Raw genomic sequence first — 27487 nt, 5'->3', positions numbered from 1 at the left:
CTTTAATTAAGGGATGATGCTGTCCAGGCTGTGATCCTTGGAATAACCAAGGAATCAAAGTCTTCAGAAGCAGCTTTCTGTCCCACAGACAGAGCTGGATCTTGTGAGTGATTCCAGGACTAGGTGTGATTTGCCAGCTCCCACTCTTGTTACAGTGGGAAGGCTGCTGTGTATCTTCTACTGTGTGTGAGAAATCACAGCTAAGTTCCCTTTAAATGTTTCTAGAGTTCCAAACAGGGATTTTTCCCTTTTCCCTCTTCCTACCAGCAGGAGTGATTCCTGTGCAAATAATCTGTGATTCAGTAGCTGCTGTGAGCAGCAGACTTCAGTTATCAGCCTGTCTCTACAGCCCCATATTCACAAACTTCTCACAGCTGTGGGATCCATTCTGCTCCCTCCATTCCTCTAAAGGATCTCCCCTCTATCCATTGTTACAGCACAACCTGAGAAAAGGTTGAGCTCAGAGTTAATAATAAGAAAAAAATGTTTGCAATGAGCGAAATGGTCCAAAAATTCAGCCTATTTTTACTTTCTTTTGATCTGTTACCAGTGATAACATTATTGTTATTATAGCATTTTATCTTAACATGTTTTACAACCCATGGTCAGTGAGGACATATTGAACCATCTGCATCCCTTCTGTGTGTTCCACTGGAGAACCACTTTACAAGGTGAATGGACAGTACAGGACCAGAAAAGGAGCTTTGGCACTGACTCCAGGCAAGTCCATGATCTCTTGGAACATCCCCCACGATGAAGAGAGACACCTGTCCTGATTTTATCTTGATACTCAAAACTAAATTTCTTGTTGTCTCTTAGCCTTTTGAGAAGATATTTTATGAAGGCCCTAAATTATACTTTCCTAGGTTTTGGGCAGGTTCTCTGGAAAACTTGAACAAAACAAGAAACCTGTAAATTAAATTAGTTGGAAGATCCATTTTCTACCTGGGCTATACAGATAATGAGCAAAATCTCAGTTTGTAGTACCATTAATATTAGTAATTATTAGAATACTTCATCAATAATTTCACTGACAGCCTTGGGATTTCTTCTATCATGTAAAAGATTTAAAATTTGATGTTTAAAATTTTTTATAACTACTTACAATCCTATGTAATATGGATGCTACATATTTTAAGAGGTACCCAGATTTCATTACTCTTTTGACTGAATCATTTAAATAATTTTATTATTTATCTTAATTTTATGGTGGGGATATACAAATTGCTGAGGTTTAGAACTTTGCAGCTAAGTTATGAGAAAAGTGTTTCAAGTCACCACTCTATTTTTGGAAATTCATGCTCTTGAAAAATGAAGATTACCATTAAAAAACCCTCAAGGTTAAGTTCAGGGTACTATTGTTTTCTCCCTCTTGTTTTACTGAATTTTAACGTTAAAACATTGCAGTGAGAAAATTAGAGCTCATTTTATCATTCCTCTAGCTGCCCACTTGTTTTTACTTAAGTTATTTGGAAGAGGTGTAAATAGCTTCCATAAATCATGGTCTTACTTAAAATTGATGGGTATATAAATGACCTTTTCTTCAGACTAAACAGAAGGAGCAATTACACTCCTGCAGGTATATCCCACTGCTGTGGGTCTTCAGACTGAATATTAGGAAAGGGAGGTTTAGGAAAAATTTTAATAATAATAAATTTTAATAATATTAGGAAAAATTTCTCTACAGGAAAGGTTCTCAAGCATTGGAAGAGGCTGCCCAGGGCAGCAGTGGAGTCACCAGCCCTGGAGGGATTTAGGAGACGTGTAGATGTGGTGCTTGGGGACATGCTTTGATGGTGCCAAGTTAACTGTTGGAATTTATGATCTTAAAGCTGTTTTCCAACCCTAACAATTCTGTGACCCTTAAGGAGGGCTATTGGGGTAGCAAAATGGAAAGCAGGAAGTGCTTGACAAGCACCATGATCTTTGTGCCCTTTTTGTGGCTACACTGTAGCATGGATTGAACCGGGTTTCTAAGCAAGCCCAGGATGATTTACCACTTAATGTATAAGAGAACTATCAAAATTACAAAACATATTGGGATCCCAAAGTAAAAAGTAACTAGAAGCTTCAAGAGATGGCAGACTGCTGATGTAGAAGTCCAATGCTAACACACATTTTAAACCAGGAATTTTAAATGTAATTTTCACAAAGGCATTTCAATAACAAGAAGAGAGGTGAAATGTCACATTAATAACAAAAGCCAGAGAAACAGCAAAGTCTGTGTCCCCCAACACAACACCTGCTGTCTATATTAAGAATTGCTTTCCCCTGTGAGACTAAGGCAGCCTCCAGAGCTCGTCTGTAACTACGGCAATTCTCAATTTTGTAGCACAAAATCCACAAAAATGTAGCAATGCAACATGAACATGTCCTTTCTGGCTGCTCGGGGGTTTTCTGTTGGTTTTGTACACTCTCTCTAGAAGGAACTTCAGTCTTTCATAATCAATTGTTCTTATGGCAAGGTCCTCATGTTCTTGTTCATGACTCAGGAGCTGTATCTGCGTTACCATCTTCAACACTGTGATGACCTGTTCCTGTGAGCAATGCAGGGTGGTACAGAAGCATGACCCTTGGCAAACACAGGCTGAAGATGGGCCATGGGCAGTGATTCACAACTGACAGGCACTTCACCTGCACCAGAAACCAGAACACGGCAACAGAGCAGAACTGTTGCCCCTGAACAAAGAGGGAGTGGCACACACAGACACAGAGACAGCCAGACTGTGTCCCCTCAGAGGACACAAGGATGGACAGGCGGGGAGGGGATCCCTTATAGTCCCGGGATACACAGTTCCAACATCTAAAATGCTTATTTCCAATGAATTTATGTGGCCACCCCCCCCAGCCTGGTTGCATGGCCACTTCCTGGCAACGCCTGGCTCTCCCTGCTGCTTTTCTCCCCAAAGTGATACAGTGCCATAAACCAAATGTAACCCCACAGCATGAGAATTTACCTCTCCAGAAGAAATCTTCACCGTGTGGCTTCTGCAGCTTAGGTCCCTCTTTTTCATAAGCATTGGAGTAAGAAGGAAAAGGAAGGTGAAATTGGCACTAGTGCCATTAAGGGATCCCTCACCAAGTGCCACTTCGCAGCTGCACAGAGGAGGAAATGACTGAGGCACAGTTATTTATTACAGGACTTTGCTCCCAGCTCAGTGTACACCTCCTTTCCAAGTCAGGTGTTCCAGTAAGCACGAAGGCTAATTCTTGCCTGGATGAACCTTAAACTTCAATCTCCCCGCTGTGCCTGTATCCTTTCAGATTTCTGGAAAGCACTCCAAGAAGAAAACCCTTTAGCATCTAGTCTTATGCTGCTCCAACATCACTGGACTTCCCTGGGGTTCTTTCTCACCCTATTAGATATGAAGAAAATCAGGCCCTCATCTCATCATCAAAACCTCCTCTTGGTTTTACATAGCTCTCTTCTGCAAGAAAACACCCATCAGTCTGCGTTTGGTGTGGTCTGTGTTTCACAGCTCAGTACCTAGAGCTCAGAGCAAAATAAACTCATGACAACTGAAATTCATACACACACTGACATAAAGGGACAACACATCTTGCTTTTGTTATCTTAATTTACCTCCCAGCAAACACTGTCACCATGTTCCAGAATCTAGGTGCATATTAACTCCCTATTTGCCCACTTCTCTCTTTCCAAAACAGGATAGTGTGGTCAAGAGCTTCCCTCTTTCTGATTGCTCCACATGTACCCTCAGTAATTCTGTGTTCATCTTGCAAATTTGGTTAAATTCCAGTATGGGAAAGAAACAGAAGTGTAGTATATCTGTAGAAAGGCAGATACAGGGTTTCTCCAGCCAAAGCAAGAACTCAGGAGCCAGGCACGTTCCAATCCTAATGACGAGCCCGAACAGTGAGGATGAGATTTTTTCCATCTACCTCTATGCATCTGTGTCACCTTCCTCCAGGGCTCTATGCAGAAGAAAGTTATGTCTGTGTGCCCATTATTAAACATGCAAATGAAAATGTGCAATAACTGTGGACATGTGAACATCTGCTAGTACAACTAATACCTTAATTCTTATTTTCTTGTTTCCTAGGTTCAGTGTGGCTGCACTGTATGATGGGAAAGACAACAAGAAGCTCCCGTGTCAGATTCCTGGGGCTCCTGCTGTAGCTCCACATCCAAATCAGAGGTAAGCATTCAAGTACAGCAATAAATAGTTGGGAGTAATGTGTGTTTGTCCGCTTCACATATTTGTGTTTTAAAGTCAGTCTCCTTACTTGAGTTTTCATTTAAGTTTTACAGCAGCCATGAAAATACAGGTGCAGAAATAGAGCATAGGCCCTTCCAGGCTCAGAGACTTTCAGAGAGAGGTAGGAAGACACAAGGCAGAGAGGAAGGAGAGCTTTCTTCAAGTTTCTAACTGCGCAAATCATTCTTACCCAAAGATTTTGCCTCAAAGTAGTTGTTTGTCAGACTTATTTCTGATACAATTTTTAGAAGTCTATATGCTGTAGTGATTAACAAAATTCAAAGTGCTGATTTTATTAGGTGAAGGACAAATATTGGCAAATAAATCAAAGTACATACCTTTATACACCAAGGTACATTCTAAAACCAAAGGTTTTGTATAATTAGACTTCAGGGGAAAAAAGTGCCATTTGTATTCCTTCAGCAAAGGAAACATGTCTGCTGAAATTCCAGATGGAGCCTGTTTGGGGGCAGAAAATCTCATTCTCAAAATAATCTCCATTGTTAACCCATGTCCCCAAGGCACCATGGCTGTGCTATTTCACAGAGAAGCACAGGATTTATGTCCTAATACAGTACAGAAACTGTATGAGATGGAAACACAGGGAAATTGAGGTAAGTCTGAAAGAGAAGTATGACTCATTGCACAGCTGAAATACATATTGGAAGGGAGATTGATTTCCACAGCTCAGTCTAGACATATTCAAGGGCAAGAAAACAAAAGCTGAAGGAGTAGAGACTTGACATACCAAGGGAAAGCAGCCAAGATGCTCTGCACAGCACATGTACCCAGTGTGAGATGAGCAAGTGACTGCTAAAGGGGCTGTCAGAGGAGGCACTGTGAGTGCAAAGGGGCAGCTCAGGTTTGGGGGGTCACTGAGCTGTGTGAACAGGGAAAGACAGGAGGGGAGCTTGCCAGGAGTGAGCAGCTCAGTGTACTGCTGAAGGCAGAGTTTGGGGAGGGACTGTGCAGGGCACAGGAGTACTTGTAGTGGTAATTAGGGATAATTTGTAGCATGGTCTATTAATTGTTGTAAACTTTCTTGTATGCAAATTGCTGAAGGTGAAGACTGTGAAGTCACAGCTTAAGTAATAAAGCTAAAAACATTATTAAATGGCACATTAGTGAGGCCCTGGCACAGGTTGCCCAGAGAAGCTGTGGCTGCTCCATCCCTGGAAGTGTCCAAGGCCAGGTTAGATGGGGCTTGGAGCAACCTGGGATAGTGGAAGGTGTCCCTGCCCATGGCAGGGGGTGGAACAAGATGAACTTTAAGGTCCCTTCCCACCTAAACCATTCTGGGATTCTATGATTCTATGATGAATAATGCACTGAGAAATGTACCAAATTAAAACTGGATAATCATTAGTGAATTTAATCCTGCTGTTGTTCAAAGCAGCAGGTCTGTCCGGATAGACATGTGTTAACAAAACTAGCTCTTCCTGACAGCTTCCTAATTAAGAGATTGATGTCAGGATCGAAGGGTTTAATTTGCACATGGCACTAGCTTTCCCATTTTCTCTCCAGCTAAATCAAAGTGGCCTTGTCATTTCTGTATCACCAAGTCCTAGGTGCCAAACATCATTTTATGTTAAACTAGTTATTTCTCTGAGATTTCTGAAGGGAGGTGGATTGGATGTAACAATTTGCAATTTAAACTGTTCATTCAGCAGCCCTCCTGCCTACACTAACCTCCTTCCTTTCTCTAAGCAGATTTGTAGCTCTAAGTCACCGATGTCTGTTAACTCTGAAAGGTGCAGTGCAGGGAACAAAGCAAACTAAAGAAGCAGTACATACCAGCAAAGGATTTCCAAGTGCATCCCATGGTTTTCTTGAGCATTCTGTCCCTCAGGGAAAGGCTTATTTCATTCCAGCCAGTTCAGGGTGTTGCACAGGGAGACAGACTGGCGGGGCTCTGGGATCTGTGTCATTACACACCTTCACACGCGCCAAGTGCGCGCTGCTTACGCTGCTTGGTAGAAGACAGGTCATTCTCCCCCACTGTGCAATCCCATTATGGTCTGACTGTCACTCCATCCTTCCTCTTGGGAAGCAGCCAGGATGGCATTACAAGAGTATATTACAGGCTGATGTCTGCCAAGCTCTGGCTCATGAGGGACAAAGGCATGTGCACAGCAGAGTGCACAGACACGTTACCTGCAGAATGGGGGTCAGGACTGAGGCCCAGTCATTCAGCATTGCTGAGGTGAGGTTATTTCAGACACAGGTGCCCCCCCTGCTGTGTGGTGGATGTGGCTTGGGGTTAGAAGGTTTCTTTTCAGGAAGATGGGAATTCATAACTGTTAGGAAGGAACCTCTGTGACTTCTTTCGCTTTCACTAAATGCACAAAATCTCTATTCACTCATCAATGCAGCCTCAGTGCTGCTGGAATTTGGGACACTGCCTTGCCATCACTGCAGAACATGATGCATATTTATAAAGGACTAATTTCCATGGCAGGCTACCATCATACTCTGATCCTGCATGGGACCTTAGTATGGGATAGACTCCTGTGTTTTCTAGGCCCCTTGGTACAATTTCTGTGTACCTTTGTACACATTATTCAACCTCTTTTTTTTTTGTTAGTTTCTATTTATGTTTCCCCTTGTCCATTATTTTCTGTTACACTACTCCCAAGTTATTTCCTTAGTGCTTTTTCTGCAGAGAACTTTATGTGTTGTGTTGCAAAGTTGTCATCCTGCCTTCTATTTAGTCAGTTGTATAAAGCCATTCCCTTTCTTTATGGAAGTCAGACAAGTGAAATGACGGGGGCCTCCCATCACATACTGACAACACGTGTGCCTGCTCCTTCCAGAAAAGATCTAAGTGAAACCACACCATGCAAAGACCTAAAAGCAGTAAAAGTCATACAGAAGCAGGAAAAAAGGATGTGATAGCATCAAGAGTGTAGTCTCGAGGATCCCTGAGGGAATGGGGGCAATCTGGAAAAGACCTGTAGAGCTGTAAGCAAAGAGACATTTTATTTTAGGTATCCTGCTTTCAGGGCAGAAAAAAATGTTTTCTGCATTTTTGCTAAGAATATAGGATTGTATCCAAGAAACATCTGACTTCACTGTTGATTTCTCCTTCTAAGTGAGATGTAGAAGATGTTGAGTAATAACTCAGTCCTGAAATCTCAGCTGTGTTTAACCTGGTACACTGAACTCCCTGCATTATAACTGTGCTTGCTTCTGGAGTGTGTTGGTTAATAATGGCTTAACCTCCCTGCCATCCATTCTAAGGTGCCTCTAGCACAGAAGAAATAGACTCATTTTGCCCAGAATAATCAACTTAATGAAGTTTGATGTCCCTGAACAAGAGTGTAGCACGTAGGATTATAAAAATCAGTGCCACTTAGAAATATGCCAAATGACATACCCAGCAGTTTTCTGTGTCTCACATTGACCTGTACCCTCCCAGAAAATGAAGACTGAGGAGCAGGAGACCAGCACTGTACACATTTATTAGACTTTCCATTTTGAAATTATGCATCAATGATAGCAGTCATCACCAGTAATCCCCTACTGACATATCATGGGCATGCCAAATACTTGAGTAGTAGCACTGCTCAGCGGATGAAGGTTACTGAAACAGAACACAACAATCCCTGGAAAAGATGGGGATTGTTCTGCCCCTGTGTTTACTCCGGAAGTCACCATCACCCGGGAGCTCAGGGCGAACTTCCAGTCAATCCTGAAGGCTAAATCTGGAGGAGCCACCCACACATGAACTAGATTGAACTGCAGCTTCGGTGAGGACAGTCAGACCTAAATTTGCTGGGACGGCTCTTCCTCCCTCTCCAGGGCCGGCCGCGGTCCCTCTCTGGGCAGCGGTGACACGGGCACTGCCGGCCCCCACTGCCCCGCCCGGAGCCCACCTGTGTGCCTGTACCTGAGCCCTGCTCCCGCCCTGCTGCCTTCCTGTGGAGATGCACGTTAATCTTGCTCACTTGGTTTGTAGGGAGCAGATAAATCCACCTGTTATTTAAATGGCAAAATCTATTCTACTCTAGATGACACTGTGGGTGTCCCACCCATTATCACGGTGGTGATGTGCCTTGGTCTGGCAGAAGGGAGATGTTGGGATCTCTCGTATAGCTCAGGGCTGTGGGCTCGGGCAGCCATGAAGGCTGTCAGGAGTTGGTTCGGTCCTGGAAATTCCCCCAGGAATTCACCCAAGGAAACCCCTCTACCGGGATCCCACTCGTGTCACGCTGCAGCTGTGCGCTGCCCGCGGTCACGCGGGGGCTACAAACAGCCTTTCTTCCTCAAAGGCTCCTTCAGTTTCCCCAGCGCTTCAGTTATCAAGCTGAAATCAAACGATATTCTACGGGGAAAAAAAAAAAGACTTTGGGGGAGGAAGGAATGGCGTTTAGTTCGCTGTGATTAAAAACGACCCGGCCGGGCGCGGTCGCGTGTGGGGACGTTACGGCCGCGGCTGCCCTGGGAGGTCTCGCGAGACCCGGCGGGCGGTGCGCGCGGGGCGGGGGCGGTGCTGAGCGGGGAGGCGCCATCTTGTTCCTGTGTGGGGCGGCGGGGCCGGGGCAGCGCCGAGGGCAGCGCCCGCCGCCAGCCCGGGCCCGGCATGGACACCGACTACTACGGCGGGGAGCAGTCAGGTAGGGGCGCGGGGCCGGCACGGACAGCCGTGGACACACACTATTACGGCGGGGAGCGGTCGGGTAGGGGCGCGGGGCCGGCGCGGACACCATGGACACAACTGTTAGGGCGGGGAGCAGTCAGGTAGCGGCGCGGGGCCCTGCCGGGGAGGGCGCCGGGCACAGCGGGCCCCGCGGGGCCGGAGACTTTAACAGCCCACTGTCTGGGCAGTGTATCAGTCGCTGCCCGCATGGTATAGATGGTTTTGTGCACTCTTTAGGGGTGTCTGAGGTGGTTTGTTCGGACCCCAGGTTGTTTCCCCTCCGCGTTAGAGCGGGAGCCTGGACGGCTCCTTTAAATGCTGCGAGGTGTCATTGAGTTTTACTTTCTGTTTTTAACTTGGGGATAGATGATGGAGGAGCTACTCCAGTGCAAGACGAGCGAGACTCGGGATCTGATGTGGAAGATGAAGGAAATGAGCAGCATTCTGGATCGGAGAATGGAAGTGTAGGGCACCATTCAGAGGTACTACGGGAGCTTTATCTAGATAAAGTTTACTATTCTCTCAGTTCTCTTTTGTTGTTGTTTAAAGAGGCATTCTCTCTTAACCCAGACATTCATGTTTTATTCAGTTCTTAAGGGTCCCATCTGGCAAAACTTTACCTCTAGAAAAAAAGTTGGATAATCTCTTAACCAGTAAGTAGAATAGGGTCTTTTTCATTTTTCTTCTTAATTGTTTTAATAGCACGCACTGTTTTGAACTTGAATAAGTTTAATATTGTTATACTCAATTGCACAAAGATAACATTTTTAGGTTTGAAATTCTAAGCCGTGGATTATGAGGAATTGGAAGTTGTACCTGAAATTCCACACAGTAATGTAAAGCCACGCGTTTTGGAGACGAACATTTCCTTGCCAGAGTGTAAATGCTCTTCCAGCTTCCATCTCAGATGGGGTCACTGACTCTCAGGTCTGTTTTGTGCTGGTTTTGTCCGTGTCATTCCCAAAAGAGCAGGTTAAAGGTGCGTGTGGAGCAGGTTAAATGGGACCTGTTCTTCCTCTGAAGAGGTTCTCACTTGAAGAAGCATTCACTCTGGAGAGCCTGTGGTCCAGAGTTGGGTCTGAGGGAGAGTCACTTCATTTGTGGATTGACTGTTTTGGTTGAGAAGAGATTCTGATAAAAGTGAAAGTTACCTTTAGAATTTCTAAGACAGTTTGGTAGTTAAGATTAATTTTAAAGAATTTTTTGTGACTCACAATAGAGCTACATCAAGTCTTAGTAAGAAGGAATGTGAACTCATGTTGTCTGCCAACAAAGTTAGGGAGAGCTTTTTGATACTCATAAAGCCTGTAATCAAAGTTCATTGTGTTCTGCATATTTTGTTGCATTTTATGTAAAGATAAGGATTTACTCTGACTAGGTTTTCAGTGTTATACATTTTAAAAGTTGCTTAAAATGTGACATAGGCTGATGTGTCAGAAGGCTTGGTTCCACTGTGGTGTAACTTGCAATCCTTTTCTTCCTGGCCTTTATTGAATTCATCCTTCCCTCTGAGTTAGAAAGTAGATGAAGATTTTGTATTCGTATAAAATGAAAGTTCTTTCCATGTATTTGAACTTGAGTGTAAACCACATCTGGAGTTTAGTTCTTCTTAGAAGGTGTTGATATTTACAATGGAAGAATAGATTTGGTGCAAGGCAGCATCTCCCACTGTGGGAGAATGGGAGCAGTAACTGTCTGTCAGAGGGCTTTAGTACTTCTGTTTTAATGAAAAATAATGACTGCAGGGAGAGTCATGGTGCTGCTACAATAATATTAAACTTTTTCTGCTGTGTACAAAAGCTTGATCATTGGTTCTTGCTTTTCTATGCTCATCTGGGATTTAAATTTTATTTACTGTGGCAAAGTAACTTGCAATCTCTCCAAAAGAAGAGATAGTTGACTATTGTTTAAGTTTGCCGTGTGTTTCTTTCAGATTTAAGTAACTCGAAAGTACCTGTTGTTGTTAACTGATTCTCTTCACGTGCTGACTTATTTTAAGGGCTCTGTTCTGTGCTGGCTGTTGAATATTCCTCAGAAATACTTCAGAAAGTCCATCTTAAAAAAAAAGTCCAAGTTAAATCAGGTTTCTGTCCAATAGAAATGTGAACCTTCAATCCTTAATGCTTTATTTGCTTCACTTCAAATCAACCATTGGAATATTTCATTTTGTTATGAAGTCTTAATTCTTAGCTTTCCCTCCATGGATGGAGTTCATTTTGCACTCCAGAGGCAATAATGTGGAGCAGCTCTCTCTGAAAGGAGTAGCTTTCAGTCATCTCTCATATTATTTACCCTAAATATTCTCTCATCCTCTTATTCCCATCATGTTAAGGAGTATGTGGGAAGAATGACACTCAAAGGTAATAAAACCTTTGAGACAGCCTAATCAGTTAAGTTTATTTAATTACTATTTCGTCTCTAATTTAGAACTCAGATGTAAAGAACTGAAGTTTTAAAATTTCAAACTTTTCTTTCAGGTTCTTAACTTTAAAGAAAAGGGGAATCCTGAGGAATTACTTATGTAGGTCTCAGGTATGTGGGTTTTTCTTTTCCACAATTCTTTTCTGGCTTTCCTTCCCCCAGTCCTACTTTATCTATAAATGTTCTTCTTGATGTCCTTACTGATTCTGCTTTAGGCAATTAGAATTAGATAACACATAGTTTTAGTACAGTAATGAATCTGAAATCATGTTTACAGTGTTTGTACAAGTCAGGCTTATATGGAAATCTGTAAAGACTTAACTCTTACACTTTCACCAAGTCACTGCTGTCTCAGGGTTTGAGTTCTGGTTGAGTTCTGTGACTGTTAACAAACACACACAAATATCTGACACTTCTGAAAAAGGAGGAACTTGCTGATCTGCCTATGATGGTTATGTAGGTCTTAGTTTAACACTTGTCATTCATGAGATTGTAGTGGATGGGTCAATTTTGTTGAACTTACCAAATTATCAAAGAAGTACCTCTTAAAAGTGGCTGCATGTTTCTCCAGTAAACTACCTGCTAACTGAAATTTTTTATTTAGAAGGATAACACTGTAAATTTGATTTTTGATGTATTCCTTATTTTATACTGTACTAAAGCCTCATGTTACTGAATTCTTTCAGTTAAAAAAACAAAACTAAGGACATCTCAATTAAAATGTTTATAGATAAAGAGGAGGAAGAAAAGAAAGTAAAGGAATTAGAGAAAAATGCAGTAGCGGTTACCTGAGACCTACTTGATTTTGTGGATGTCTAATCTTTTAATTATTTGGAAAAGGAAAACTAGAAAACTCCAAAGTTACATACTTGATTTCTTTGAAAACACTTTTTTAGAGACGACTTAGTAAATTACAAAAGGGGAGGGGAAGCCTATCAAACATACCCAGTAGCATTTAGTCGTTTTACTGTGAAGATGCATGCACTTCTGATATCAGTTACATTCCAAAACATTCTGAGTCATGAATTGTGTGCAGAAGCCCTTTGCACTGCCAGCTGTGGGCAGGGCCTGGCTGTGCTGGGGCTCAGCTCTGCTGCAGAAGGTGCTGAGCTGGGTTGGTGCTGGTCTGAGGCAGTGTGTCACCTCTGCAGGGCTGCTGAGCTCACTGAGAGCAGGGGTGCTGCTCGGGGCAGCCCTGCCCCAGCTCCCCACAGCAGGGCTGGGGAGGGTGGTGCCCCTGTGCCCAGGGAGTGGAGGGACACCCCTGGGACCTCAGCTGTGCCCAGGGAGTGGAGGGACACCCCTGGGACCTCAGCTGTGCCCAGGGAGTGGAGGGACACCCCTGGGACCTCAGCTGTGCCCAGGGAGTGGAGGGACACCCCTGGGACCTCAGCTGTGCCCAGGGAGTGGAGGGACACCCCTGGGACCTCAGCTGTGCCCAGGGAGTGGAGGGACACCCCGGGACCTCAGCTGTGCCCAGGGAGTGGAGGGACACCCCTGGGACCTCAGCTGTGGCTTCCCTAGTGCAGCACATGGAGCTGCTGGAGGGCTTCTGTGTAACCAGTGTGAGCTGGTCAGCTGTGGGGCTGCTCTGCCTCCCCAAACATCTTCCTTCTCAGGAGTGATTGTCAGTTTGCAGTAACAAGATTAGAAGTTCACTGTCTTGTCAAGTGCTTCTGTAATAATGCTCTGTGATTATAATGTCTTCTTACCAAGTCTTTGTGATTTAGTAATTTATTCTGAACAGGTGGTTATATAACCTGCAGCCACACTTCTGACCTCAGAAATATCAGAAATCTTTACTGATACTAGTTGCTTTTGGTTTCGTTTAGTTTTTCACAAAGAATCTCTAAACTGGCAGTCAGGAAGGTGATGAACCTAATACCTTTAACAGGGGTATTTGAATTAATTTCCTTGGGTTTGTTTAGCAAAATGTCTTATTACTGCTGACATAGTTATCAGTACTATTCACCATCTGACATTGAGAGAAGACAGACAAACCCACCAAAATTAAATGGTAGGAAAACAAGGATTAGAGAATTTTTGTTACTATAGACATCAATTTCAGTGTAGATCTCTACATTTCAGTACTTCTTAGTGACCTGATCTGTAACCTTATCTGTAACTGCTGTGAAATCTTGAGTTTCCTGTTCTGTTCCCAGCTGCAATTTTCTTTAATCTCAAGTAATAGTCAGGGGAAATCATGTACCTGTGATTGGTTTATGTGGGAGATACAGGAGAGGGCAATCAAAGTGATTTTTTGGTAAGGGAATAAAAGTAGTAAATGAAATTCTGTAACAAGCTGAGAGTTGAGTGTGTATGGTCATCCTCAGTTCTGCAACTTCTTAGTCTTCCTGTTTAATTATTTAAAATTCCAAATTCAGGTTTTAACAGAACCATGTTTCCTTTCTGTAAGGAGGAAGGAGAAGTACTGGATAATACCAGTGGGATTCAAAGGATGCATTGCTGTAGAAACAGGACCAAGCAGCAAGAGAAACAACTCAGATTGTCCCAGCAGCTGTTTGTAGTTAGCATTAAGTAACATGGAAATAGTGAAGTTGTATTTGAAGTGCATGTTTTAAAATTGCACAGTCCCAGAGTTTTTTCATTGTGCAGTAACTTTCTGTTACTCATTTTGCAGTAATTCAGAAGATCTTTATCAAGTGCTAGCCAAGGGAATAAATGCATAAGGTCCAAAGCCTTAAAAAGCAGTGCTGTTTGCCACTTAGAATAGTACTGGAGGGAGTAGTTCCTAAAAGCAATTAAAATTAGTTTTATTTAAAATTCCTCCTGAATCATGCATTTTAAAGATTAGTAGTGTTGTTTGTTTTAGGATAGCTACACGTGCATTATTTTGTATGGCTCTGAATGTGAGAGTTGAATGACTATAGAAAATAAAAGTAGATAGAAAGTCTGTTCCCAAGGAAATTAAATTACAGACAAAAAAGATTTGGAAAGAACAAGACATACGGGTCTTAACCAGGACAATAAAAACTCAGTTTTCTCCAAGCGGAAGGAGTTCATAGCTGGGACAAAATCAGCCCTGAGGGGTTGAGTTGGGTGTGCAGAAGAGAAGTTCCTGCTACAATATTGTTGTTTTCAGCTGAAAATAGGATTATGGTGGCAGTGGCTGTGAGAGGTGTGCTGGGTTAACAGATTTGGTCTCCAAGAGCCTAATTTGTATTCTCAGGTAAATGCAAGGGAGATTTTTTCCCAAGTAGAAATTAGGTGTTGTAGGAAAGACAAAAGACAATGTTGTCAGTAGTTAGACTTGACAAGGTGGCTTGTGAAAGGTTCTTCCAAAAATGGAGCATGTGGCTCAGTATTTTTTGCTGTGTAGAAAGGACAAAGGATTGTGTTTCAGTTCTCAAGTTCTCAGATGGGTGTGTGGTTTATCTCCAGTGTGTGGATAAGCATGGGAGCTGCCAGCTTAAGGGAGACAAGTGTCAAATCTGTTCTTACATTCTTACACATTGAAACACAAAACTTGCTAACAATAATACTCTGAAAGGTCTGACTAAAACTTTATTCCTGTTTTTTGGTAGGCTTTTGGTCATGGCTTGTTCTTAAATAGGTTTCCTGGGCAAAGAAGGAACAGGCACTAGCTCTCTTGAGCTTCACTTGAAGCATAATGCATGTGCAGCTTCAGTAAAATGTATTTCATACAGAAAATATCTGCTTGAGATCTTAAGGAAAATAAAATGACAAATGCAAGGTACTGTTTCTTGCTTTGTTACTGAGGATCTGAACTAAACCATTTGAAGGCCTGACCTTTTAAAATAAAGGTACTAAGCCTTTACCCTTGAGGAACTGCACCCCTCTTGAACATGTTTATTTAAGTGGTTTTTAAATTCTGGTACCATTTCCAAAACATGATTGAGCTGCAGGGCAGACAAACTTCCATTGAGCTCTTAATGTTTTTCTTGAGCTGAAGTATTTGATAGTATTTGATGCAAATTGTCTAATTATTTCTGTGTAGAAAGTATTTCAGTTTGCAGTATCTTGGAGGAAGGACAAGCAAAAATTCAGAACATCTTTTTCTTTACTTGTTAAGGTTTTTTTTGCTTAGTTGCCTGAGATTATTTTTCTGTTTCAGAATGAACACAGCGATGGAGAAGATGATGGGCAAGTGGGAGAGCCTCATATGACAGACTCTGAAAATGAAGATATCCCAAGGCAAAAGGACAGTGATTCAGATAATGAGGAGCCTCCAAATCACAATGTGAGCGATTCAGACAATGAAGCAGCTCACGGAGGGAAGGACAGTGATTCTGACACTGAGGACCATCCAAACCGGCCTTTAAGTGACTCTGAAAACGAGGAGGCCTTAAATCACCGAGCAAGTGACTCTGATAATGGAGACCCTCCCAGGGATCCCAGCAGTGACTTTGAAAACGAGGAATCCCACAAGCAGCCGGGCAGCGACTCGGAGAGCGAGGAGCTCCAGAAGCAGCCGGGCAGCGACTCGGAGAGCGAGGAGCTCCGCAAGCGGCCGGGCAGCGACTCGGAGAGCGAGGACGTGGCCAGGCACAAACAGATGGAGTCTGAGGAGAGCGATGGGGAGGACAGGAAGGAGGAGGTGCAGAATGACTCTCATCATTCGGATAATGAACATGTAAGGGAAGGATTTCAGGGCTCTGACAGTGAAGACGAAGCTCCTAAGAGACGTAAAATATCGGACAGTGATGAAGATGAGAAAGAGGAGGAGAAGACAGTGAAGAGGAAAACAGCCATACTTTCTGACAGCGAGGATGAGAGCGAGAAAACACGTAAGGAACTGTACTGTGAAAATGTGCTGTAACAGCCAGTGATGTGAAAGTAAATTCATTGTGTCCACGTGAATAAAGCATCTAAGTGAGAAACCATAAATCAGGTTTGGTTTTAGAGCAAAATTTTGTAGAGGCTGTTAGTCTAACTGCTTTGCTGTGTGAATATCTATCTAATACTTTTGAATAATAAGTAGGTGTAACAGAAGAGAAGACAGTAGTGGTCTTGCTTTATGCTGGCATTGGTTGTCATGATAGTTTGTTATTTCTCTACTTTGTTGTTCTCTCTCTAGTCTTTTTTTTCCTGTGGGTTTTTTCTTATTTTCATGTACTGACGGTGAGAGTCAGATTTGAAATTACAATTTTTTATGGATGGATGTGGATAGATATTTTATGGATAGATAGATAAATCCAGTTTCTGATTTAATTAAACAGAGTTTAGAATTTATATGCTTTTAAGAAATGGCAATGATTTTGTGTAGGAAGACTAGTCAGGGAATAGTTTTTTGGGAGTACCAGTTGTATCCTCTGTTACTGGGACATGTAGTAATGCTCCTCTCTGCTGGCAGCTGCAAAAAAGGTACGAATCCTTTCTGATGTGGAAGAATCAGATAGTGATGCTGCTTCGGAGAAGTCTGACAAAAGGAAGAAAAACATTGTATCGGATAGTGAGGAGGAGGAAGAAGAAGAAGAAGAAAGAAAAGAAAATGCTGGGAAGAAGAAAGAAGAGAAGGATCTGTTTGGCAGTGACAGTGAATCTGGAAATGAACAAGAGTAAGTGCTTCTGGGATTGTGAATTCTTTCAGGGTGGCAGGTAGTGGGAGTGATGTTGAATGGAGAATGGATGAATCTCAACCAGGGAATGACTGTCCACCTTCATTGGTGGTGTGAAGAGGAAGGTCAGTAGTAGGAGGCAGGACGAAAAGGGGATCTCCACACCATCACTGGAGATTTTGCAGAATAGGCACATCTCACTATTGCCATCCAAATAGCTAAATGTTGCTGTTTCCTTCACAGGAACCTGATTGCAGATATATTTGGAGAATCTGGTGATGAGGAAGAGGAGGAATTTACAGTAAGTGTTATTGTGGATGTCTCCCGTTCACTTACTAGATCTGATCTTGAAGGGGGGAATGCTTATGCTGTACAAGATCAGCTTTGTATCTGCTGGACTCACTGGGGTAGTCTTGGGGTTAAATAATATTTACAGCTCTTCTGTTGGGAGAGATGTTGCTATGACAGTCACAGGTGGAATTAGAAAGACTTTGCTCTTCTTTCTAGATCCTCTGCAGACTTGTCAGTGTCAGGTGCCTGAGTAGATGCTCAATCTTAATCCATACCCTGATTTGCACTGTCTTTACCCATCAGGGTTTTAACCAGGAGGATTTGGAGGAAGAGAAGGGTGATGGAGACATGAAGGAGACAGCAGATGAATCAGACTCTGATGACAACATCAAAAGAGGGAAGCAGTAAGTCAGTGTGTTACATACTCATTTGTTAATGCAAGATTTTGGTGAAAGGGCTCCCCCAAAGACTGGCTGGAATTCTTAGCTTAGAAAGGTCTGGGACTGTATTTCTGCAGTGTTCTCATGAACTAGGACAAGGTCCTGTCCCAGCTTGTGCAGTTTGGTCAGTGGCAGTCCAGAGCAGATTACTTGTCCTGCTGCTTCAGAGACAAGATTTCATAGCTCACATCAAAACCTCAGTGAAATCAAACAAGCATTAGCAGTTCAGCGTTGGGGTCGTAGGTGTGTTTTCTCTGCTGGTGCAAGACTTCCCATCAGCATGTTTTCAGTTTCCTTTCTGGCTGCTTCAGTAGCATCAGAGCAGTGTATGGCAGGTATAGAAAAACTAAATGTTTGTCAGCTGCAGTGCCAGCTTGAGGACATTTTGAACCCTGAATATTATATGTGTGCACGTGTTGGCCGTTGCAGCAAGGCCCAAGGGCATCTTGGAGCCATTGGAGCCCTTTGCTAATTTTCCATTTTGCACACTGAGGATAACTAATTACCTCACAGGGGCCTTGAGACTTAGTGTTTGTACACGATGGAAATACAAAATTATCCAACTCTCTCATATTTCAGCATGGACTTCATGTCAGATTTTGACATGATGCTCCAACGGAAGAAGAGTATGAGCGGCAAGCGCCGGCGGAACCGCGACGGTGGGACGTTCATCAGCGATGCAGATGATGTGGTCAGTGCCATGATTGTCAAAATGAATGAAGCTGCTGAGGTGAGTTTTCCAGGCTCCAAAGGCACCTTAAAATTCAGCTCCATTCTAAGGGAAAATCTTGTGATCAGTAAGATACAAAAATCTGGCTTGTATTTGGGAGGAGTGATCTGTACACATCGGAAAGCTTTCAGTGTCTGTGTAACTGTTTAAATGTTATTTTACTATTCTGAATTAAAACATTTATTCTGTTGAAATTTCGAGAGAATACTAATTTTAAAAATTGAAATCAGTTAATTTGCTCAGCTGAGATCAGCTGTTCTATAAAAAGGGATATATACGTGCTCTGTAAACTATATACAAGTGTATCAAACACTGAGAAAGGGACTGTGCATTAATTTCATTATATGATTACTGGCATATGTTGTCCTTTGGTTATTTTTTCCTGAGAAGGACCCTTTTCTAAACTGAGTGACAGTGCTGTGGTAAATGACAGAGCAACAGAATCATGGGAAGTTCTGCCTTGGCAGCCTGCCTTTTTCGAGGAGAAGTGTTTAATATGTTACTGTGCAAGGTTTATTGGGGTCTTGCCTTCTGTCAGGTGTCTTCTGTTATTTTGTTGAAAAGCCATCAAATGAACAAACAGCACGGTGAAACACATTAAAATCAATTAGAGGGGATATAAGAACTTGAGAAAGAGGAAGTTCAAAAATAGCAATTACAAAAACATTTTCCTGAGAACAAGATCAGAAGGACAGTGAGTTCAGAGGGACAGGGAGAGTGAGAAAGCGTTCTGGGAGATAACTGAGACTTCCTTGGTCTTGGCAAGAAAGTCTTTCTTTGGACAAGATGACAGCCAGAGGTTTCAAATGAGGCGGTAAAGTCTGAAATACTGGAGCATGAAGAGGGGAAGAGACACATTAGAAGAATCTCCTCCCTTGCAATAAAAAAAAAATTGTGCAGAAAGAGCCTTCAGTGGATTAAGATGAGCAGAAAGGAATTACCACAGCAATCTGTTGATTGCAGTGGATGTTCCAGATATGGGAGCCAAGTACTGAACAGATAAGACAGTAATGCCTTGGGTGACAGTAATTTTGAAACCCACAGCTGAAGTCAATATTTGTGTTCTCCCTTCCCGTTGCTCTGTTTTTCAGGTGAGGTTTTACTGACAGAGTGTTGAGATTATCTGTGCATAGCATGGAGAACTCTGCAGACCTCCAGTTATTGCAGTCAATTGAAGTCATGAAGTGGGAAAAAAAATGTAAATTTAGGGGGACACTCCTAATGTGATGCTTTTAAGGAAAATGTTGACTAAAGTGTGATTAACTTGTGCTGATTCTTCAACTCCCCACAGGAGGATCGACAGCTGAATACACAAAAGAAACCAGCACTAAAGAAATTAACTTTGCTACCAACTGTAGTTATGCATCTTAAAAAGTGAGTTGTTATTTTTCCAGTTGATTATAACCTTGAGGAATATTCAGAATCTGTTAGATTTCACGGAGTGACACTGCAGCTCTACAGAACATGCAGTAAAGCAGTTTTTTTTCTTCCAAGTAAATTTTGGAGCTAGGTGACCTCAAAAACCTAAACTTACATGTGATTTTTGCCTGTTAATTTAACATGAAACAAACTCAAATGCACTGTTGTGCTTAAGGAACACATCCACATCTTAAGATTTTGTTATATTACATGACTCTGGGGATTCTCTTTAAACTTTCTAGGCAGGACCTCAAAGAAACTTTCATCGATAGTGGTGTTATGTCTGCCATCAAAGAGTGGCTTTCTCCTCTTCCAGACCGAAGTCTGCCAGCACTAAAGATACGGGAGGAGCTTCTGAAGATCCTGCAAGAGGTTTGGAACTGACTTTTAACATTTGATTCGTGGCTTCTCCGTGGTTTTATGGTCATGTGCTTTAGGGAAATGTTTGGTGATAAATGAACTGCCGGTGGGCAGTGCAGTGAAACACACAGGGAAGCAAACTGCAGAACAGATATGTTTGTATAAAAGAATTCAGATGGTTTAGCCCTGCCTGCCTGTTTCAGGTTTATATGCAAAGTTTAGTGAAGAGTCATTTGCTGTGTTTCCCTGAAGTTTTTTCTCTCGGAGTCTCTTCCTTTTCCAGCCTGTTAAAGTGTGCAGTGCCCAGGAAGGCCTGTCACACTCAGTGTAGGCTCTCAGTGTCTGTAGCTAAGCTGATTGCCTGAGTGCTTTTGCCTCCTAACTTGTTATTTTTATAGAGTGAATGCTTTGAAGGGAGTAACTCAGTTTTGGGGTAGTGTAAGCTAAAGAGCATTTGGAGTAAAAAAGTTCTGGAAACCTACTTCATTTTGTGTATGAACCCAAGAATGTTAAGGCAGATTTCTAGTTTTTGGTGTTTGACACTTTAAACAATTTCTAGTGGGACAATGAAAAAGATTATTTTTTTGAGCTTATTGTGAAGGCGAGTTTTGGTCTTTTTGTGAAGTTCAGTGATGCCAATAATGTTCAGACATAATTTCTTGCTATTTTCTCACTTTTCCTACCCTGCAGCTGCCCAGTGTGAGCCAAGAGACCCTGAAGCACAGTGGGATTGGACGGGCTGTGATGTATCTCTACAAACACCCCAAAGAGTCGAGACCAAACAAGGACATGGCAGGGAAGCTGATCAGTATGTAGACCTGTCTTCACTTGGTGTTGCTGAGATTGGAATCTCTGCATCAATCTCTAGTGCACACTTTTTGCTGTTGTCTGTAGTGGAATTAATTCTGCCATGTAGGAACCTCATTGATCTGTTCCATCACTTTGTAGAGCTCTTAACAGACACTGTTACATGAAATAAAGAGGACAAGGTGCATGCAGAAGTTCGTTCTTGTCCTAAGTCAGATGGAATTTATTTGCCCTGGTCCTCTCTTGGTTTGTTGTCCAGACCCTCATGTATGTGCTGCAAAGGCAGGAGGGTGCTGCCAGAGGGCTGTTTATTCCATGGACTTTAGAGAGGACTTGGCTGACTGAGAGTTTACCACAGGAGTGGCTGCAGACTGAGGATGGACTTACGTTCTTTAGGAACTCTTCTGCATATTTCTAAAATAGCATTTGGTGTGCAGGAGCTCCTGACACTGAGTATTCTGAGAGCTCAGAGGGGTTCCAAAAGAACAGGCAACAGCAAGACTTCAGGGATGTCTTACTGTCCCCAAGGCTGGATTTCCATGAAGTATTAAGGGCTCAAATAATTTGTTTGGTTGAAAGGAAGCACAAATACTTGCTGTAAACTTTAAAGCTGTACTTGGATCACCGGAATGGTGTGAGAGAAACTTCAGAGGCCTGGCCATTGTGTTAACCAGTTATTTTTTCAATAGATGAATGGTCTCGACCCATCTTTGGCCTTACCTCAAACTACAAAGGCATGACCAGAGAAGAGAGGGAACAGAGAGATTTGGAACAGATGCCCCATCGAAGGAAATTGAGCAGGTAGGAGTAGCAGGCAGAAACACAAAATCCTTCTTTCTAAGACTCCATCAAGAAAAATGTTGTGTAAATATTAAGGAAACAGAAGGATAATAAGTTATGACCTCTCTTTCCTTTTACCACACTTTGTTTTTTAAAATTTCTGTCTTTCTCTGTGTATAGATGCTTAAAAACACTTGTTTTTCTTGCAGCTCTGGTGGGCAGACTCCCCGCAGAGACCTGGAGAAAGTGTTAACTGGAGAGGAAAAGTAGGTTGGGGTTTTTTTCAAAAAAAATTGATTTAAGTATTTTGGTGGTACTACCAATATGGAAATTGTGTGGAGGTTTTAGAGGCAGTGGTATGCAGTGTGTGTCAGAGGAGAACACACCACATTGCCTTACTTCTTTCTGGATAAGATTTGTCTGTAACAGTCACATCCTTTTTTCCTGCAGGGCTCTGAGGCCTGGGGATCCCGGGTTCTGTGCCCGTGCGAGGGTGCCCATGCCCTCCAACAAGGACTATGTGGTCAGGCCAAAGTGGAACGTGGAGATGGAGTCCTCCAGGGTAAGCGCTGGCGTTCTCCTGGTGACTGTCCTGAGCCTGGGGATCTGTCACTGTACTGCCATGCACAGTAGGGTAGTTCTTTTAAGGGGCTCTTCTAATGGGAGTAGACAGTAAGTTCTCTGTCGAGTGGGCTGTTCTAAGCTCATCAAATGCTTTCACTCAGGTTTCATTGCTTCTCTGACAAGAGATTTTTGAGATAACTGTTGTAGAGTTTCTCTCTTGGCTGAGAATCTGATCACAGGCCTCTTGCTTTAGAGCATTCTGACCTAAACCTGCAGTTCAATACCTCTGTCACTGCACTGATATTTTTATACCTCTCCCCAGAACTTTATCATGTTCTGATAATATTCCAGTTTGGGAAACCTTCGAGGTTTTGGTAAACTTGAATAGCTTCGGTGGAGGCCTTTGTGTTGCTTTCTGTGGTTCATCCATCTACCTTGGTACAGTTTCAGTTAAAAGGGGTGTACGTGGTAGAGTATGTGTAAATGGAAGAAGTAACAATTGCTGTGCTTGCTGCTGTTCTCTCTCCTTCTGTGCATTAATTGAGATGTTGTTTCTAGCCCGGGACTATTAAGAGAGGTATTAGTCGCTTGGAAAAGCACAAGAGACGGTTTGCTGAACAGAAACGACTCAGCAAAGTGCATCGGGCCATCAAGTTCAGCATTGAAGGCAACAGGATGCCCCTGTAGCCATGCCACTGCCTTCCCAAGTTGGAGAGGTATCCCTCGAGGGAGGTGTGAACAGTGCATGTGCTTCAGCTGTTGGCAGTTTGCACATGCAGGACAGCAGTGTGTACACCCTAACCTAAACCTGGAAAACTCTCCTTGTATTCTCTCGTGTCTGTACTGTGACCTACAAGGCGACTTGTACAGGAGAAAACAGGCTGTAGCACATAACACCTGCCATGGCACCTGCCTGCACAGCGTCAGGGTACCCAAAGGACAGGTGTCCAGTGAAAATACCTGTGCTCAGCACCAGCTTTGCACCACCTGTGGTTTTAAGTGCTGTTCTGACACAACTGGGTTTTCCAGGTTTACCTGAACCGACACATGGGAATTCTTAGCCCTTGGTACAGAACCTCGTGTCACTGCACACCAACATCTGTGGCTGATCTTTGAGGGGGGCACAGGGAGGTGTTCTTCACACCTCTTTCAAGGAAGTAGAGTGATGTGATAGTGTGAAGAGACTTTAGGAGTGGTTGATGGGAGGCAGAGAATGAGACCGGGGGAGAAAAAACACCCCATTGTGAGTGTGGGGTGGGAGAACATGCATCAGTGTGGGAATTGTTTTGACAATTCCTGGTCTGCATTTCAGTGCTTTGAGCAGGGCTGCCACAAGCTGACAGTGACAGGAAGAGATGAGCACAAGTGATAGATAACTGTTGAGTTTAAGCTTCATATTTATTTGTTTTAAAAAAAATATTTTCTTAAAAATCACTGTGAAACTTCAGCTATAATTTCAATGAGTAGTGAACAGTTTTATGAATAAAGTTTATTTAAAATCAGTGTGTCAGGGGCACCTTCCTCAGCAATGGGAACAAGTTTCTAATGGATGTGTTTTGTCAGATACTATGTAGCATGTTTTGGATATCTCTGTTTCTCCTAAACTTAAAGGTGTGGCATTTTCATTGTTTATTATTTCTGTTGTCTAGTTAGGGGAAATTGCCTCCTAGGAAGTATGGGCTATGGCTTGGAAGGTCCTTGCTGTTTGTCTTCAGTGATGTTTTGTTACAGCATCACTGTGTTTAATCTGGGCAGAATAACTGCTGCACTGCCTGCTTTTCACTTGCAGTTCAAATACAGAGATGAGATGCAATAACTTCTGAGAGCTTGTATGGTCAGCTTAGCATTTCTCTGGCTTCTCCCTACACACTTCTCCCAGTAATCTCTTGCTTTATAAGGACTAATCCATGACCTTTAAAATAAATGGCAGTTTGGAAATGCCGTGTCAGCCTCAGTCACAGTGTATCCATGTCTGAACTCCCCCAGGGAGCCCTTTTGGGTGACACTGGTGCACTGTGGTTCTGACACCTCCAGCCAGTAGAGAAAAAACTTGCAAACTGTACCCAGCAAACAGGGTGATGGCCGAGTGCCTCTGCCTCCACCCGGGCGTGCAGATCCTGGGGAAGCCTTTCCCCACTCTGGGGAAGGACAGAGACACCAGCCAGGCCCAGGGGTGACCTCGCATGCGCCGCTTGCCTTGGACCTCTGGGACGTCTGCTTTTTTTTCAGTGGTAATTATTAGTTTTATTTTTTAAGTTCCAGGGGACCTCTAAGAAAGGGGTGAGTCGACTGGACAAACAGATGCGGAAATTCACAGATATCAGGAAAAAAAGCAGATCGGCCCATGCAGTGAAAATCAGCATTGAGGGTAATAAGATGCCATTGTGACCCTTCACAGAATACCCCATGAGCTCTGCTGTAAGACAGTGCACCCACAGACTCTTTGGAGACCTTTAAATTTTTTTACAACTTGTTTGGGGTTTTTTTTAAGTGAGTCTTTGAATTGTTGGTTCAGGTTCTGGTAGAAGATGTTGTCTGAGGACTGTGAATATGAAGACTTCTTTCTCCTGATAGTATTTAACTGGCCCTATCATGTCCTTTGTACAGATCATGTATTTGTTGTATTGCAACACTTCAGACAATAAAACATCTGTTTTTTTGGGCTGCTTGTTGATTACTCGGGGGAAGGTATGCACAGACCACCTTGGATGTGGAAAAGCTGTGAATGGTTAATTTTCTGTTCAGAGTTGTCCAGTTCCTCTTTATTCAGTGATTTATTAATCAGTTATTATGTCTTTGGAGATCTACATGTATTGCTTTTGATTAGAAATACTGGCCATTTTCCACACAAAGGATTTTATTTTTCATGAAGAGTGATGTAAAGTTCAGGAAAGCCCAGCAGACCAACCACTAAAAATTCCAGCAGTTTCCAGCTAAAATGTTTCTGTAGCTCACTAGTGACTTTGCAAAAGGTTTGTTTTACCAGTGGGAAGGAGAAGGTTCCTGTCTCTGTGTTAGGGGGGATCATGCAGATCATTTCTTTGTCCCTGCAGCTACAGAACAACAGCAGAGCAACATCTGGTCATGTTGCTTCTTTGCCTTTACCTCCACAAATGGTTGTCTCCGCTGAGCTTGCCTACAAGAAGAGGACTCTCCTCCTTGCATGGATAACTGGCAGTTGGAATTTCTTCAGTAACAAAGTTGCCTTCCTTCCAGAGGAGCGGAGCCTGTTTGCTGTAATGTGTGTTCTGTAATTCTGGGACTACTTTGAGGTGGGGATTACGGTGTTTGGGTGAGTTCCTGCTGGCACTGGTAAGGGGTGAATGCAAGAGTGTGGAGAGTCACCTGTTAAATGTGGCCCTGTGAGACTGGAGGGAGTGACAGTAAGAGCTGTGTGCTGGGACACCAACTTCAGGAGGACATCTGTGCTGGCTGGGGCTCGAGAGGGATTCTGCTCCTAAGACAACTTCACCTGCTCTCCCCAGGTATGTGTATGCTGCAGTAAGTGCCTCAGGGTGTGTTTTTAGCATGCTGAGACCTTCAGGGATTTGGGTTTTTTTCCAGTTTTAGTTAAGAATTTATTGAAAGCCATGGCCTTCCTTACTGCCATAGTGGCAGGTGCAATTGTGAAGAACAAGGAAACTGTGCAGAGCTGTTCATAGCCAGGGGCTGTTTGGCACTAAAAGTCCAATAGATTCTTTTTTCTTCCCTCAATTTTTTTTTTTTTTTTGTAGTTCTGGTGCTTCAGTCTAGTCTTGTAGTCACTGGGGGCTAGAGGCTACTTTTAAATCCTAGGAGATGTTTCATTGAGGTACTGGGCTTGGTGGTCTTGTGCAAGGCCTAATTCAAATTCTTCCTATCAAAATTCATCATAATAGCTCAACACCGTGTGCTCTCTGAGGCAAACAGAATGGTTCTGTTTCTTGTGGAATGGTAACAGTGGAGTGTGCTGGGGGGTGTAATTAAAATGTCAGTCAGTTGTAGGAGAGGTCACAAAATCAAAACTTGACATGGATCACCTGTTGAGAATTTTACTGCACAATCCTTTAATCTTCCTGGAGCTGGGTGGATTGCTGCTCCATTTATCCCCAGTTCCACATAGACTTTTTTGTATCAGAAAACATTTGTAATTTAGTAAACTGATGTCCTTGGTTCCAGAACTTCAGAGCTCCCTCCCTGCTGCGTTCAGCACTGTCTGTCTCACAGCTAGAGCCAGACACCACTACCCAAACTGCACTTGCTTTGCTAAGCACTGAATTCGTACAGAGAACTGAGTGTGCTTGTCTGTGAGATGTAGGTAGGTAGGCCTGAGAAATGTAAAGCTTTTGCTTTCGCTTAAAAAAATCTTCCTGATAAGAATTTACATTAAGAAAAGTTGTGTTCTCCTCTGTTACTTGCAAATAGTTCTTTATTATACACAAGTATTTTACTTAGCAATACTTGAATAAGCAATTTAACCCTCTCAAAATTTCCTTGAGGGTAAGGAGCTTGATTTTACACCATTAAGGACAAGAACAGGCCCAGTGTTGTAGACTGAAACACTGCAATAGTAGAATTATTCCTGCTCCTGTAGCTGGCATTAAGAAAAGTTAATGGAAAAGTTTTCTGAATCTGCTACGCTTTCAACCACCTCTTTAATCCAGGGGATGTAGTTGGCTACTCTGGTGAACACCCCGTATTTCCCCTGCTGGGCACAGCCCTCGCCCCAGCTGACGATGCCCAGGAGGAACCAGGTGTTGCGGTGGGAGGCGATGAGGGGGCCCCCGCTGTCCCCCTTGCAGGCGTCGGTGGCCGCGGTGCCGTGCCCCGCGCAGAGCATGTTGTCGGTGACCAGCCTGTCCATGGCCCGCTGGCAGCGCTCCAGGCTCACCAGGGGCAGCCGCACCTTCATGAGGAAGCGCAGGGGGGAGCCGCGGGCGTGGGTGGCTCCCCAGCCGCTCACCACCCCGAGCCGCCCCTCCTCGGAGAGCAGCGCGGCCAGGCCGGGGCTGGGCAGGCAGATGGGAATCGCGTACTCGTTGAAAACGACGGCACTGCTCAAGTAGAGCAGCGCGATGTCACCGTTGTAGTCGTTGGAATCGTAGTGTGGGTGCGTCCAGCTCCGCTCCACAGCGATCTTCTGCTCCTTGAACTCTCTCTGGTATTTGTCAAAGTCTCCTGCAGCCAGGACAAGTTAAAACGTTAAGCAAACTGTAAACAGCCTCTGGGGTATCGTCACTGGGAAACAGGAAGGACGGGGAGTTAACGCTTTGATATTTTGTCCTGAGAAGGCACATCCC

General features: G+C 43.3%; 3 protein-coding genes across 14 annotated transcripts in view; 1 reads left to right on the top strand and 2 right to left on the bottom strand.

The window, feature by feature from the left end:
• MYO7B (myosin VIIB) overlaps window positions 1–3118 on the bottom strand; it is a 49532-nt gene extending 46414 nt beyond the window's left edge. Inside the window, exon 1 of one of the 2 annotated variants that reach the window (XM_064666751.1) lies at window positions 2958–3118. The gene's annotated coding sequence lies outside the window, so the exon portion shown is untranslated. The remainder of the gene's footprint in view (window positions 1–2957) is intronic. The other variant, XM_064666752.1, reaches the window with a different exon arrangement.
• The window catches only part of IWS1 (interacts with SUPT6H, CTD assembly factor 1), a 27882-nt gene continuing 981 nt past the window's right edge, over window positions 587–27487 (top strand). The window contains exons 1-16 of one of the 7 annotated variants that reach the window (XM_064666764.1): window positions 587–720; window positions 4062–4157; window positions 11334–11388; window positions 15374–16046; window positions 16613–16817; window positions 17061–17118; window positions 17412–17512; window positions 18128–18278; window positions 19570–19652; window positions 19940–20069; window positions 20748–20865; window positions 21554–21665; window positions 21854–21910; window positions 22095–22206; window positions 22767–22924; window positions 24465–24870. In XM_064666764.1, the coding sequence (XP_064522834.1) occupies window positions 602–720; window positions 4062–4157; window positions 11334–11388; window positions 15374–16046; window positions 16613–16817; window positions 17061–17118; window positions 17412–17512; window positions 18128–18278; window positions 19570–19652; window positions 19940–20069; window positions 20748–20865; window positions 21554–21665; window positions 21854–21910; window positions 22095–22206; window positions 22767–22895 (2199 nt within the window). In that variant the 5' untranslated portion in view covers window positions 587–601 and the 3' untranslated portion in view covers window positions 22896–22924; window positions 24465–24870. Of the gene's footprint in view, window positions 721–4061; window positions 4158–8696; window positions 8834–9222; window positions 9339–11333; window positions 11389–15373; window positions 16047–16612; window positions 16818–17060; window positions 17119–17411; window positions 17513–18127; window positions 18279–19569; window positions 19653–19939; window positions 20070–20747; window positions 20866–21553; window positions 21666–21853; window positions 21911–22094; window positions 22207–22766; window positions 24871–27487 lie in introns of those variants that run through there. The other 6 variants (XM_064666762.1, XM_064666763.1, XM_064666766.1 and 3 more) reach the window with 6 other exon arrangements.
• Window positions 23350–27487, bottom strand: part of LOC135419863 (coagulation factor IX-like) — a 12853-nt gene continuing 8715 nt past the window's right edge. For all 5 annotated transcript variants that reach the window (XM_064666774.1, XM_064666771.1, XM_064666773.1 and 2 more), the window contains exon 9: window positions 23350–27365. In XM_064666774.1, coding sequence (XP_064522844.1) covers window positions 26788–27365 — 578 coding nt within the window. In that variant the 3' untranslated portion in view covers window positions 23350–26787. The remainder of the gene's footprint in view (window positions 27366–27487) is intronic.

This window comes from Pseudopipra pipra, chromosome 10 (assembly GCF_036250125.1).
Source record: "Pseudopipra pipra isolate bDixPip1 chromosome 10, bDixPip1.hap1, whole genome shotgun sequence".
NCBI lineage: Eukaryota > Metazoa > Chordata > Aves > Passeriformes > Pipridae > Pseudopipra > Pseudopipra pipra.
Note: the sequence above shows the minus strand (reverse complement) of the source record. Positions and strands in the feature narration are given on the sequence as shown.